At 37.5% G+C, this 15,872-nt stretch overlaps 1 protein-coding gene across 15 annotated transcripts in view; it reads left to right on the top strand.

The window, feature by feature from the left end:
• Positions 1–15,872, top strand: part of RBMS3 (RNA binding motif single stranded interacting protein 3) — a 703,891-nt gene that overhangs the window by 551,779 nt on the left and 136,240 nt on the right. For all 15 annotated transcript variants that reach the window (XM_086850705.1, XM_086850694.1, XM_086850656.1 and 12 more), the window contains 2 exons: positions 1,081–1,238; positions 11,425–11,504. In XM_086850705.1, the coding sequence (XP_086706831.1) occupies positions 1,081–1,238; positions 11,425–11,504 (238 nt within the window). The remainder of the gene's footprint in view (positions 1–1,080; positions 1,239–11,424; positions 11,505–15,872) is intronic.

The raw sequence follows: 15,872 nt of genomic DNA, 5'->3' as shown, positions 1-15,872 counted from the left end.
TAAAAACTCTGTCTCAGAGAACTTTCCCAGAGAAGATATACTGTGGATTACTGCACAGTATAATGATTGCATCTTATATTTTTGGTTATTTAACATTAGCTGAAATTATGTAGTAATGCCTGATCCCAGTCAGGCTTATACTGGCAGGTAATCAGATATTATGTAAACCTTGTATCAATCAAAATGGACAGAGCCATGAAAATCTGCAAGAGCATAACTAAATTGATTTAATGCAATCAAGACCTGGTTGTCTGTAAACAAGAGGTTTTTTACTGCTTTAATACGCTTATTTTACATATTGCATCTATGTCTCTTTCATGTTGTTTTGCAGTAATTCGGCAAGCAAGAATAGGAGTTGGGGTAGTTACCAAAATGGAAAGTTTAGCCTAAAGATCTGAAATAGAACAAGAGAGCTGCTTTCAAATTCGTTTTTTCAATTATTCATGCTACAGGCTTTGTTTTATAAGATTTTTTTGATTTAGTCTCAGAATAAACATGTGACCTATCTCACTAGGACCATCAGTTGAACTGCAGAACTCCCACTCCTGCCCCCGGCCCAGTTAGATCTTACTGTTCATTATTATGAAAGAAGAAGGGGAAAGAAAAGGAAAAAGACACTATGAAAAGTGTTCTGTGTTTTCAAGCAACCTTTTTCACAATGAACAGGCTGAATGAGAAATGTTCAGGCTGGAAAGCACATCTGCTTAAAATAGATATTGAATTTTTGTTCTTTATTTATGTTAACATTAGCACATTTGTGGAAATCACATTTTTTTCACAATCTCTTTGCTAAATTAGGACACAAATACAAGAATACTTGTGCATGAGAGTCATTTTCTATAAATTAGTAGTGCCACTGAGTTCAATAAGAGCAATCACGCACAGAATTACGCACATGCATGAGAGTTTGCAGAAATCTGGCAAATACGTTGCTGTCATGAAAAGATTACCCAGCTTTTTCTTCCACTGCAGCTCTGAATTCTTGGCTTGGTCCTATTTTAACTGTCCCTTATTGTAGGAACCACAAGCTATTCTATTATGTTAAGCCTAACTGAGGATATTTCTCTTATTTTGTCGTAGCAACAAGAGCAAGATCCCACAAATCTATACATCTCAAATTTACCCGTGTCCATGGACGAGCAGGAACTGGAGAATATGCTGAAACCCTTTGGACACGTCATTTCCACCAGAATATTAAGAGATGCGAATGGAGTCAGCAGAGGAGTCGGCTTTGCCAGGTGAAACCTTTGCTCTTACTTTGATTCATGCACATTTTTTCACCTTTGGTCCTTTGGAAATGCTGTCTGTTCTGTAGCTCTGAAGTCTCACAGCTATGGAAGATGCAGAGCAGTGCCTTGATCCCATTGTATCCGTTCTTTCTACCAAGAAATGCCAGTGAGGAAGGATGTTCATTCCATTGCTCTAAAAACCAGTTCATACATGTATATATATATATGTATATACCTATAAATAAAAATGGCTATGAATAGTGAGTTATCCTTTCAGGATCAATCTCGGGTAATAATAAATGTCCTATTTGCAAAAAGCAAATACTTGGTAAAGAAACCAAGGCCTGTGCTTAGGAGGTCCCAGGGTGAACTTATTGCAGTCTTTCAGTACCTGAAGGGGTCCTTTAAGAAATCTGGAGAGAGACTAGATAGTCTTTAAGGTCCCTTTCAACCCAAATCATTCTATGAAACTGTTTAAATATTTGCCAAAGATTTTGCAACAGGAGAAAGTAAATTTAGCAGCTAGAAGAGCAAAGGGTAGGAACTGTAACTGAGGAAACGTGTCTTTCTTGAAAGCTGCAGCTTCCTTGAACTGCAGCTAAGAAAAGAGCTTAAGAAGAAATATTTGCATAGAACAAACCCTCATGGAGTAGTCAGACATTTTAGACAGAATGGGCAACATATTATTACTATGTACTTCATTGTTAGTACAGATAGACAAGGCTCCATGTTTACTCTCAGGGAATATTTACATAGATTCTCTTCAGCTTGAAACATTCTCCAATCAAACAGGTTTTTTTTCAAAAGCCAAGAAATAGAGTGCTATATATAGAAAGGTATTGAAAAAACAAATAAGGAGAGAAATTTGCAATTCTGCTGCAAATCAGTCTTCTGCTTCAAAGGAAAAAGGGGAAAAAATCTCAGATCATTGTTTCAACAGAATATTCATAACACTGTGCTTTGTAGAGGAGGCAGAATGACTTCTTCGTCTTGCAAATTTCTCTGAAATCCATCATATCTTGGTATATCATGGCACTTCTGTTAGAGTCATAATACCACTGAGTGAAATGAGTTATGGTGTGATAAAAAGTTAGCTTTCAAGAAAAATGACATTGCAGTGTTACTGCTGCCCTTGATGAGAAAGGTCAACATGCACAAAAAATGTTAAGATAATATGGTCTGAATTCAAATGGGAAAAGGCAAAACATTTATGGTGAAAGATGGCATACTGATCCTTGTGCATTCTTGCAGATAATAACATGAATTTTTCTAGCTCACTAAATATAGATTAGTCTAAGTCATGGATAAACTCGCATTTTTGAAAATTGACTTACTTTGTGAAAATGTATTTAATTATGGAACATATTTCAGGAACCCTTTAATGATCTAACTTGTAGGTTGTGTAATTCACCATGCAAACAACAGTAGGGTAAGACCTTCACTCCATCAAAGTGTACAGTCCTACTAATTTGAGTGAGACTAAATCATCCAGGAATTTAGAGTCATAGTTGAATGATGACTCCTGTCTTTGCTGAATTATCAATACAATAATTTAATTTTACATGACCAACTGACTTTCTTCTTTTCTTCTATAGCTTTCTGTTATATTTTCCCTGTATATCAAACCAAACAAAGGTTGTTAATTCCTTTAGCTTTGCTCGTAGTCATCAAGTCACTAGGTATTCTAGTGTACCTATGGCATGAGCACATGTTGAGTGGGTACAGTGTAGGGTACAGTGCAGTATAGGCAGGGAATGGAAACTGGATTTCAGTCCAAATAAGATTTTAGGAGTTCAAATCAGCACTCCAGGTGAAGATCCTGGCTATTCTGACCTGGGAACTTTGATCACAGTATATCTTGCCTGCCTGTGGAATGTGCCATGATGCTTAACATAGCTCTAAGCAGAGCCACAGAAGCACCAGGGAAAAAGTTACATTTGCATATGCTGAAATGATGCAGCATACAATCATTTTGAAATGTGATGTTTCAAAGCTATTAATTACATTTTATGATGATTAAAAGTCACTTTCTGAGTCTGCCCAATCATAGAAATAGTCAATCTCAAAATAAGTATATTCATTCAGAAAGCAATCAGAAGTAAAGTCTAAAGGTAGGCAGCTATTGTCAGATTTTTCTTCTAAGTGGGTATGATTAGCAGTATTATAGTACTGCAGGTGGCTACTTAATCATTTATAACCTGGAGAACTTCAAATGTTCCTGGATCAAAATGTTCTTAGTTCCGTCTGGTGACATTAACAACCCTCTCAGACTATGTGCATACACATAACTAGATCTGAGTGAAAGTTAAGCCATGAAACAATTTCCTCTCTTTTGCACCATTCAAAAGCAACTGAACAGATTTTCCTGAATCTTTTCCATTTCAATGTGGCCAGAGCCAACAGTGCCTGGGTACACCCCAGGGGAGATTTTGGGGAGGAGAGTTATGAGCAAGGGGCCAGAGAAGGGAAATTTTAGACTTCGACTGTGGCTTCATAAAAGCTAATCCATGCTATAACCTCTGCACATCTGCTTCTGCCTGACCCCTGGCCCATGCTTTTTACTTCAAGGCTATATTACCTGCCTTCAGACTCTCCGTGGGAGCTGGCATTCCACAGGGCTCGCACTGCTGTGGTCTTTTGGCAGGGGTGCTTCTGCTGACACTGTCAAGCAGAAACTGAGACTAGACACAGCCTATCCTAGAGCAGAGAGAGAAATGAGAAGAAATAGGAGGGGGCAGAAATTCTTACTAGAAGTAGGATGTTGGAAAAAAGGAGGCACTTCTTTGGATGTGAAGCTTTGAGTTCAGTCTGTTGTAAGATTGTCTGTTAAAAGAGGGAATGACACTGTGATGCCCTTGTCATCGCAGCATTAAATTTGTGGATGTTTTTCTTAAATACCTGTTCCTGGGAGTCATCTAGTAATTTCAGCAGCTGATCTTTCATTTTGAAAGTGTAAGTGCATTCTTCAGAGCCTAGAACATAATCATAGTCTTTCATCCTTTAAAAAAACAAAAAAAAAACAACAAACCAGCAATATGAAACAGAACAAAACAATACAAAAGAAATAAAAAAAGGAAAAAATCCACAGAAACTGTATTTGAAGACTTATTGCAAGTTATAATTTTAAAGTTGATATTTTATGTGTTTGGCAAACAACATTGGTGGTATTGTTGATAATATGACTAAAAAGCAGATCAGAGATAGTAAGGTCTTTGAGGGAGGCTGGAATTACTGGATAGGGAAAGGTATTGAGAGCATGGAAGGAAATATTTATCTTCATCCTGAAGTGTTGCCACTTATAAAGAGATAACTGTATGTTCTGGAAGACCTGGCTTTCCACAGGCCCACAAAGGATGAGTTTCAGATGTTAAGGTGAAAAGCATGTGGTGCTGTTTTGCTAAATAAAAGGTGGAATATTTAGAGAGAGATTTCTGAGGATCAGTGATGTTGCTACATTGGAGACATAGAAGTCAGCAGCACCAGGGGATAAATAACATTCAGTCAGTTTAGGGATTCATTTGTGAAGAGGTAAAGTGCTTTGTTCTTCCTTATTCAAGGGTTTAATTGAAGGTGATTTGAAAAGGTGCTATAATTTAACTTGAATAAGTCCAGCATCTGGGATGGTAGTAGAGGCTTAGATATTATAGGGATCATTCCTACTTTCAGGCAGAAAAATGATTTGTCACATCTTGCATCTTACCTAGGAAATTGCGTATCTCAGGATATCCCAGGATAATTGAATATCTCAGGTGAAACAGGAAATCCCAAATATGCTCCAAAGACTTTTTGTGTTATCTGTAAAATATTCCAATGCCTGTGGTGATACATTTCCTTTGAAAGGCCTCCCTGGAAAAGTCTCAGAGCAACACTGCAGGTGGTGAGGAGTTCTGTGTGGGGATGTGTCTCTGAGACCCTCATATTTTCATCTGCTGTTGCAACCTGGAAAAATTTTGGTGGACTTTGTGAATCCCTAAGAAAGTTGACAGGCATGAAGCATCACTTTCAGGGAGAAGCAAACTCCCTGAAAGGAAGGACAGATGGGTCAGGATCCCTAGACAAATATAAATGGGACTCCATAAGATGAAAATGAATGTGCAGCTCTGGAAGGTGATAAGGGAGAAAGCTGGAAAGTTGGGAGCCATCAGATAATTTGGCTGAGCAATTTGCATAATCCAAGCCTGAGGTACCATGAGTCCAGTTGAAGAGCTCCTTGGGCTTTGGAAAAGGGAGCAAGGAGATATTGGTATATACCTTGAGGAGGGACTTAACTGGTAACACTGAATCAATGAAATAAAAATTGTTTTTTATAATCCCACAATATAATACCATTCAAGTATTATTTAAGTATCTTCCCTAAAGAGACAGTAGTATTAATAACACCATACACAGGTTTGTCACACTCAGCTGAACAGCAGAACAGCAGAACAAGAATTTTATAGGTCCTTTTAAATGATGAAGTGCAAAGAAAGAGTTAGAAACCTCTAACTTTTTTATTTTGTTTGCTGTCTTGTAACTTAAAACGACCTTGCAAGATTCCTCCCCCAAGCGACATTTTACAACGAAGTCATAAGCTTCTGAAAACAGAAATTTATGATGGAAATGCTGACAGTCAGACAGTCAAGTATTGCACTGCTGGCGGGCAGCAGTATAATACTTAACCTGAGACTGGGAAGACAGTAGCATAAATCAGCCTAGGTCTAGGTGGAGATGACTGTGTGTTCACACTATTCTTTTCCAGTAACACGAGAAAATCTGTACAACACAAATGGTCATAAAAGAATGTTATGGTGCTGTTCCCAGCAAATGACCAAAGTCAAGGGATACTCAATTAGCTGTCACCTCAGAGCAAAGGTACACATCAGGGAGAGGCTTCCATCCCTTTGTGACCTAGCTTGGGGACATCTGTAGTGAGGCATTTAAACACTCTGCTGTTGGGAGTTTGGGCTTCATCCTCATTTTTTCCCTACCTTATTCTTCTGGAAAAGCTTCTAATGGGTTGCTTTTCTTTGCCTGCCTATCTTTTTTACTAAACTTATCTCCACCTTACCTGCATTTTACAAGTCTTAAATTTAGTCTTTGGAAATAATACTCAACTCGGCAACTGAAAGGGAGCAACAAGGACTAGGAAGTGAGATTTTGAGCAATCACAAGATCATTATTCCATTTATAGAAGCTTTGCATGGATTTCAGTAGAAATGGTTATGCTCCAGTTTCCACTGAAGTAAAACAAGGGAGATGAGCCTTTAATTTCTATGTTTTTTCCTTTCTTTAAAGGACACTGTGCAACTTTCAGAGGTTTTCAGGATAATGTAGGTGTAATGAAGTTATTTCTTCTGACCCAAAGAGGTTTCTCTATGGAGAGCACTGTAAATATAGATACTGTAGTGCAGAAATACTCTGACAGCTCACCTTGGTATAATGGGTGATGCTGCAAGGTGTAGAATGAACCACATCTCGAGAGGAAAAGAGTGGTTTCTGTAGATTTTTTACATTTGTCTGAGATAGTAAACAACCTCCTGTTGTTCAAGCAGACAGCTGAAGAATATACAGGCAAGACATGTTGGGAAAAGATATAATTTGTGAGCAATGAGGAGAACTTGTCAAAATAAATGTCTTCTGAGGCTGTGAGTGGCAAAGGGAATAGCTTTTTTCCAACAAAAAATGGATTCAAACCAAAAAGCACAAACATTTTGAAACAATCTCTTACTGACTGAAAAGTTGGGGAGATAAGATACCTAAATCTGTTACAGGGGAGAAGGAAATCACAGGTTGCAGCCACATCAGGGTCTTAGAATGCCTGGAATTAAATTAGCAAAATAAATTAAAAAATAGAGAATGTGTTTCCATGGAAGGATGAAAAACATAGGAAACCTCATACTAATCAAAACTATCTTGTAGCTTTAGAGTATTTGAGACCTGAAGATCATTTTGCCTCACATCTTTTATATCGTAGGCAGTTGAAATACTACCCGTTACCTAATATTGAGATAATGATTGTGTCTTACTAAAATAAGACTTTCAGAAATTATTTGAAGTCATCAGTTAGAAAGAAAGGACCACCTCTCTTCTATCTAATGTTTGCCAGTGGATCATCTTCCTTGCAGCTAAATGTTCCTCACTAATTTTTCTTTTGAATTCATCTGTCACAACTTTCTCAGGAAGGGTAAAGATGTCCTTTCTCCCTAGTTTATTCTCCCCACAAAGGTACTTATGCAGTGTTATCAGACTGTCACTCTAGTCATCTTCTTGATATGCTAAAGAAATTCAGTTCTCTGGTGTATATTCTAACTATGGTCTCCATTCTTTGGGCTCCCCTTACTGTATAATTCTGTTACTATCCATCTGCTTCCATCTTTGCAAAATGCCTTAAATAGTAAGGAAACATTGTTCTCAAAGATTTATTATTTACGCTCTTGTAAGTCTAAATATTTATATGTTGATCATAACATAAATGCGGTAGCAACAATTTCATCTTTAAAAATTTACTCTGGATATAAAAAATAGTATAGTCCTGATTCTCATTTACATTATTATTATTATTAAGCAAAGTGACTACATGGTATATGTAAACCAAACCTGCACTTTTCCACTAACTGGTAATTACAAGGTACTGAATATTTCTCAGGTAATAATGTAATCACCATGTTATTCCTTATATAAAAATTGTATTAAGTTGTTTCTTGATGCTGCATTAATCTTGATAATATGCAGGTATAAGAGCTTTGGGGGGGATATTAAAATAATTTTTTTCTCTTTTATTTTCTCCCTGCCCTGCCCTGCCCTGCCCTGCCCTGCCCTGCCCTCCCCTGCCCCTCCCTCCCCTGCCCCTCCCCTGCCCCTCCCCTGCCCCTCCCCTGCCCCTCCCCTGCCCCTCCCCTGCCCCTCTTCCTTTTCATGTTAAACATTCCCTATTACTTCTAAAAAGACATAATGACTACTTTGGTACCATTGTGGTCTGTGGTAGAGACATACAACATAAATATTATATTATAAAATAAATTATTTTTATTTTTAATAATAGGATAATAGAAAGTTTTTAAATTACATGATGTAAATATTTAACAGCAGGAAGTGAATATCAAATTATTTGGTTCTGGTGCTTGCTTAAGCATCCACTGTTTTGGGTTTGTTTGGAATTTTTTTTTCTTTTACTTTTCATATTGAAATATCTTTAGTTTAAAAACTATAGCTAAAAAATAAGAAAAATATTCTTAAATTTTATTGAAATTTACTTATTTTCAAATTGGATAGAATATAGACAGTTGCATTACTTATTTTGTATGTTCCAGAATTGGGAGATACATAGATGCAGGTAAAAATAAATTATCATGGTTTTATTTGTCATTTTGGGTTTATATCAATATCTGTACCTCTTAAAAAGTTATAAAAACCTATGGCTTTTTAATTTTATAGTTATCTCCAAATTGCTTATCTTAAATATCTTAGATCTTGTTAGGATAAACACCAAAAATATACAGTTGAAAGGAGTTTGAAAGTGCAAATGATCTAATCAGAACCAAATTTCTATTATCATGTGAAGCTCTTTTCCTTCTCTTTCCAGCAAGAGTGTTGAATAATTATATCTTTCAGTAGAAGGTCTTGAAGCATCTAGGATATTTTTTTTTTCATATTTTTGTTCTATTAATTATGAAAGGAACACCAATATTAAAAGATGTATTCGTGTTCTTCTCCCAAGTTTACCTGGGCTCAGCTGACATTCTTTTACAACAAACCTTTTAACATGTAACAGTTCCATTAGTGATATTTTTATTAAATACCAGTCTCGTTGCTAGCTCATATAAGAAGAATAATTCAAAGCACATTCTACAAGAGAGGAGTGCCACAGCCTTTTGGAAGAAAAGTAGGAATTTATTAATGTGGACCTAAAGAAAGTTTATTTTTGGGGCCTCTGCCCAGTTATAGCTCATCTTTATGGATAAAACAAGAAGAGTAATGTGTGTTGATGTGTGTGGATAGGTTCAACTCATGTGTAGGTGCTTTCCATAGGCATTGACACCTAAGAGGTTGATATTGGTCAGAATTTTAACGAAACTAAAACCAGAGTCTTGTTATGTCAAGAATCTGACAATTTTGCGAATATATCTGGTTACTCTGTACCCCAAATTTTTCCCAGTTAGTCAGTGAGCCAATCATCCCGAAGAACTCAATTTGAAATGGTTATTTCTAAGAAATGGGGCATTGTGGACAATTATAATTTATGTTTTGGTGGCCCTGGGGTGGATGCCTTCCTGATCTCTGCCCGGCCGGGAGGAAAGGCCACCCCCAGAGGCAGAAGTTGCAGAAAGCACACCAGGGCTCAGGTGGGGTGGGCAAAGGATGGATGCAGTTGTTACTCAGCAACACGTCTGAGGGGAACATGTATAGAGGGCTTTGTCTATTGTGCTGCCTTTTCAGGCTGATAATGCCAGTGTCGGTTTCAAGCGAAGCGTGTGCCAGATTACAGATAGCCAGCAATGGCATTTGAGAGCCGTTAATTGTGAAACTTGAGAGGAAAATGTGCACATTCTTTTTCAGAGTGCTATTCGAATGATGGGCTTTTTATCCCAGAGCACTGTGGGTTTCACTTTTATTCTCTTCCCACATAAAACGCATGAAGTGCACTGAGTCTCTTTCATTTGGCATCTTATATATTGCATTCTTTGCAGGGATTGCTTTGGCTTGTTAAAATGTACCCCGTGTATTAAAATGAAATTGTCACTGCTGTGTGGTGCAACATAACATGGTTTGACACCAAGTGCCTGCAGCTACAGAAAACAGACTTTTATTGCATTTATTCTTTCAGAGACAAGAGTCTCTAAAGGCTCAGCGCAGACATTCGCTTAGTTAAATCTGAATGAAGCCAAAGTGAACAATCTAAGTAGCTGTCTTTGTGCTTGTAGAAATGGCCCAGCCCACATGATAAACCATGATACAGTATGGAAGGGGAAAGTTTTAATAACTTCACCTGAAACAATTGGACAAGAGACTGACTTACTCAAATAATTAAATGGGTTTGGTTTTTTTTGTGTTTGTTTGTTTGTTTTCGTTTGGGTTTTGTTGTTTTGGTTTTTTTTTTGGTGGTGTGGTGTGGCCTGTGGCCCTATGGACTCTGGTAAAATTGTATCCTGGGAGACAAACTGCTGCTGTATGTGAACCACTGTTTCCCCAAACTGTGTGACAGGGTAGTGGATAAATTCATTTTGAAACAATGTAGACAGGTGATAGGTAAGCAATATATCGGTCAGCAGAGTTATTTTGTGACTACCTGGAGGTAGGTACTGGTGTATTGAAGGAGCATTGAACATGGCTTTAAACACAACTTTTCTAGGAAATTACTAGCTTTCCATTTCTCTCTTCCCTCTTTTCAAAGTTTCTAAAGCCCCTCTGTAGCAAAGTTTTTCTGGACTTGTACGCACTTAATTTAGAAGATGTGGAACAATGGTGAGTTCCCAGATATGGTATAACCATGGTTTGGGATTTGACAAGTAATTTTATGTTCCTAAACATTCTTCAAAAATACACTTACTGATTCACTGTTAATGCTTTAATGTCTCAACTCTGAAAGTTAGCCTGAACTCATAGTAGAGGAACAGTAAGGTAATTCCCCTGCCAGTGTTACACATAAATTACTGTCTTTGCCCAGAATTTGGCTTTGTGTTGTAATAGTCATATATGCATTGTCTTTGGTTTTACTGCAAAGTCTGTCTTTGCAGGTTGATTTCTTAACATTGTAATCCTTAATAATTGTTGTTTAATCCTCCGTGTTCCTCTCCAAATCCTGCAATTCATTTCTTTAAGCCATTTGAAGTTATTTTGGGTGCACAAGAAATCTAGAAATGTGTCCATTGCTTTTTCAGGCAGCACGTGAGAGCACAAAGGATGTCCTTGTTCAGGGTGATGCCCTGGAGCCAGAAGAGGACTGTTCATTGACAGGCCTGTGGCTCAAACACAGCTGGAAGTGCAGCTGCAGGCAGGGAGGGTGGCAGGTCCTCCTCGGGAGCCACACTCTGTCCTAAATGGGCTCAACCAGTTTCTCTGCAGAAATCAGCAGCAGCAGCTATGAAGATGTCTCTCAGCATCTGTGCTTGTCCTTTTTTTCTCCTTCTGCTTTTTGTTTTTTGCTGACTGAGTGCTTCCATAACAATCCAGCACACATATTGCCTCTACCCATATCCCACTCTCTTCTCTTTTCCAGAATGGAGTCTACAGAAAAATGTGAAGTAGTAATTCAGCATTTTAATGGCAAATATCTGAAAACCCCACCCGGTCTACCAGGTAAGTCTAGCCATCACTGCAAAATTTAAAATTCACTGAAGAGCTTAGAATACAGAAATACTGGAATTTATCTTGAGAGTGACTTAAATTACTACCCCTGCTAAGAGGGTGTATAACTTCCCTGGCTGAAGCCTGTCCTTTATGACCCATAGAAGCTTTTTCTTACCCAGGTTTGTATGTTTTAAGCATTTATGCCTGCCAGCAGCAAATTTAAGAACATATAAAATTCATGTTGTCTCACTGTGTTTTTTCCTTTTGAATGTTGGTGGTTTTTTGTTGTTTTTTTTTTTCCCCAGTTAGGATAGAGGCCACATAACTAAATGCCAATGATTTTCTAACAAACTAGGAATACAACTTATATAAGAATATAAGCCTAGCATCTTCATTATTGATTAGAAATTATCCAGGATTTCAGATTAACAGCAGTAGCTGTTAATACTGAGGATATTTAAAATATGAAATTATTTTATATCATTTTTTTCTCACTGTAACTTAATGAAATTCTGACACTTTCTCACAATACCCTTGGAACACATTCACTGGTGTGTCTGTGCCACGCTGAAAGCCAAGTTTCAGTTACTTTGCTTTTCAAATCTTCAGCTATCATCAGTGCGTTCATCAGATGTGCAAAGTTTAGTGATCAGTTGCTTAATACTTACTGCTTGGCAAGACCTCTCCAAGGCCACAAATTTGCAAAGATTTCTCCTCTGGGTTTTCTGAAAGGCTGCATTAAATGAGCAGGAAATACTTGCAAGAATTGTGTCCTAAGTCATTATCTCACCTTTTTTTTTCCCCCCTAGTTTCCTTTAAACTATTTCCTTTTTTGGCTACTTTCATTAAATTTCTTCTTATTCATTGCCTGGTTCTTTATGCAGAAGATGCACTAAATACTCTAATTAAAAGAAAGCCATCTGCACAGCTACAGTGTACAGTAATTGAATGCTGCAATGTACATATAAATTTTAGTCAGATCACCTTCATGAAAGTATATAAAGCTTTTAGTGCAAGCTGAAAGACTCCATTTTAGGACTGCACTTCCAAAAGTAGTCACTGACAATTTTTCTCAGCACCAGCTAATGAATTACACCACCAACTTTTTAAGCACAACAAACTTGGGCTGTGTAGAACAATGGGCTGAGCACCATAGGCAGAGAACTTTAACCTTTGGCTTGCCTTTCTGTGTGCACACTTTGAGTCCCAGCAGTAATCTGTTTAATATCACAGCAACACCCAATGGAAGGAGTGTGAATAGCAAGGAGTCGGTGAGGCTGGCTCTGTCAGTAAAAGCCACTGTGCTCCATGGTCACATTCCCAGTTGTCTCAGAGAGGACACATCATTAGATCCAGTATTAAAGTAGAATATTCTTACAGAGCCTGCTTGAGACAGAAAGCTGAATGGTAAAGAATGACAGCTATAAAATGAAAATTATTTCCTTTTTTTTTTCTTATTTTTTTAAATCTTTAAATAATCAGGAATGTACTGGGTATTCAGTATGAACAATGTTGGCCATCAAAATAGGGATCTTGATAAGATAGCATGCTTATTTACTTCTTGTTATCTCTTATTTCAAGAGACACACTGAAATTGGATTTTAATGTCTGTAACTTTTGATGCTTTCTTAAAAGACATGAATCAGCTTTTAGTTTCTTGAAGAAGATGTCCATGTGAAAAGATTGTCTACTATGTTTCTCTTGTGTTGTTGTTGTCAGATGGAATTTAGTTGCAAGGATTATTTGGGAAGTGACTGTATTAAGGGTTTTAATTTACCTGAGTACTATTTAGATGCAGATAGAGCAGAATGCAGCTTGGGAAAAGTCATTGAACCATTAACTGAACTCACTCAACTATGCATGAAGTATCTGTAAGATCCCATTTTGTCTTCAAGTTTTGGGAGGCAGATTTTGTATCTCGAAACACAGGTAATTAGAACTTGTCATAGAGTATTTGGTCCACATAAAAGAGGCTTTTTGTGCCTTGTTATTAAAGTAGGACACTCTTTAAATCCATAATTAAAAGATTTGTTGTATTTATTCCTCTTCTTCTTAAGAAGCCAGGGCACAAACATGATCACCTTAGCAGTGGGGTCAATTCAAGGGATCATTTACATTTTACCCAGTGCAAAAAATTATTAGCTCCTGGTTTCTTCTTGTTGTAGATTCCTGTTAATGCTTGTACTCTGTTTCTACATCTGTGTTATGAACCTGTATTTAGGCCTCTCAGTAAAGATAGCAGTGTCTTGCATAAAGCAGGAATGAAAATCAAGTCTCTTAATGTACCTGGAAAATCACAATTATCCTGAAAAAGATCCTCCCAACATCTCAGTAATTGGCATAGAAGAAGAATCATCTCTAGTTTATTGCTGTGACCTCTTTATGGATATCAGTTAAAAAACTAAGAACTGGAGAACATTAGTGGAAATATGCAACACTATCTGTTATTAACCTCTGCTGCTCAAAGGCGTGATCTTACTGAGAGGGAAAACGGATCAATCCTTTTAGGGTTAAATTACATTGATTTTGGATTTTCAGATGGATTCTTTCAGATGTAGCAGTGAACTGAAAAGTTTTTTTTTGCATTTTTGTCCACTCCTCTCATCCAAGCTCTAATGCTCTGGTTCAAGTTTATCAGCTAATAGAGGGTTGCATGAGGCCCATCAAGAAATCAGCCTGGCTGTTGGCCATGTGCTACTGGCCTGAGGCAGTGGGATTATCAACCAGACAAATCATTTTGGCAGCTCTCATCCATCCAAGCTGTCTTTCTCTGCTGGGTTCCCTGAGATGTGATCCTGGTGGTGTGTCACCATGCCTTCTGTGGGGTGTATGTTCGTGAGATTAGCATGTTTGGAGAATAAAATGCTCAAGTGCTGCAGGGGCAGTTTTGCCTGGTTACCCAGTTATGATGGAAGTTCTGGGGTAGGCAGTTTTCACTTGATGTTGAATAACCCCTTAGAAAGACTGGGAGCCATAGCTCTGGCTTTCATCCCAGAATAAAGCATGGGCTATGAATTAGTTATACCTTCCCAAAGAGTTATCTCAAACATTAATTTTGAATTTCTTCTTGGCAGATGAGATGTAAATGCAGCTGGATTTTTTTTTTTTAATTTGGTTTTTGTTGTTGTCAGGTTTTGGATTTTTTTATTGTTGTTGCAAGTTGGAGAAAAATTGCAAGAGAGTTGTTTACCTGGATGTTTGAGTGTAGCCAAGAGTCACACATCTAAGCTGTCACAGACCAACAATGCAGCAGGAAAGCAGTGCTACATTTGCAAGGAAAGGAGGGCACACGGGGCACTTTGGAGACTCTGTACCTTCTGAAAGCAAAAGCACATCCATCCTCCTTTGACTTTATAATTTCAATCACTGTCAGAAGAAAAAGAAAAATCAATTTTTTCTTAAAAATTGTAAAACTGAGCATCTCCAGACCCCTCTGCTTCAAACCAGTCACAATTTAAAGGTTATTTTCTGTCTCTCGAAACATTTGATGGTCAGTTGTATAGTGCCTAGGTAAATTGAGCATCATTGTGTCTGTGTTAGTGAATCATTCTCATTAAAGGGACTTCTCCGTTCAACTCTTTGGCTTCATTCCACTCCAAAAGGAATTGCTCCACTGTCTTGCCTGCTCAACTAATAGGCATTGCATGAAGTTCAGTCTTAGACTTACAGTACAAAATAATTGGTTGTCCCATAAATAATTAGTCTTTACATTTCTTTCAGACTGAGAAGGCACAGTCATCTCCAGAAATCTGCAAAATCTCAATGCTTGGCAGATTCCATGTCAATTTCATAAATATTCTGAGTAGCTTTGAGTGATTATTATTTTAGTGGGTTGTATTTGTGAGAGGTTTTTTATTTTCCCTTTATTAGTACTGCTTTCCTGAGATAAAAAGACCTACATGGCCTAGTGGATATATTTTCTTCCCATAGAGAATTCAGCCCCATGTGAAACTAATGGTATAGGCCTTGTAAAGTCCTGCTGAAAGTCAGCAAATGAGCTCTGTATCACTCTACAATTCCATTGAGATGTGAAGAGCACTACTAATAATGAAGGTAGCTCTCTCTCAGTCTTTCTGTACTGCATCTATTTTTGTTGGTGAATAGGAGACTTCATATGAAATCTTGCTAATTTTTTACATTTGGCAATCACCAAATTAAATTAAAATTTCCTAGCTCGTCTCTCAGTAACAAGTTGGCTTCTGTTTGGATAGGCAAGTTTAGGGTATGACATTTACACAGTTTTTGTTCATGTCCCAGTATCTTTGGATGTTTTCAGATAATTTCATTTTCTCTTTCTGAATAAATGCAAAAAATTTACAAGTTTTTACTTTTCTCTCTGGAATTTCACGGGAACTTGCCTCAATTGTAGCAATTATC

This window comes from Cyanistes caeruleus, chromosome 1, assembly GCF_971803275.1.
Source record: "Cyanistes caeruleus chromosome 1, bCyaCae1.hap1.1, whole genome shotgun sequence".
NCBI lineage: Eukaryota > Metazoa > Chordata > Aves > Passeriformes > Paridae > Cyanistes > Cyanistes caeruleus.
Note: the sequence above shows the minus strand (reverse complement) of the source record. Positions and strands in the feature narration are given on the sequence as shown.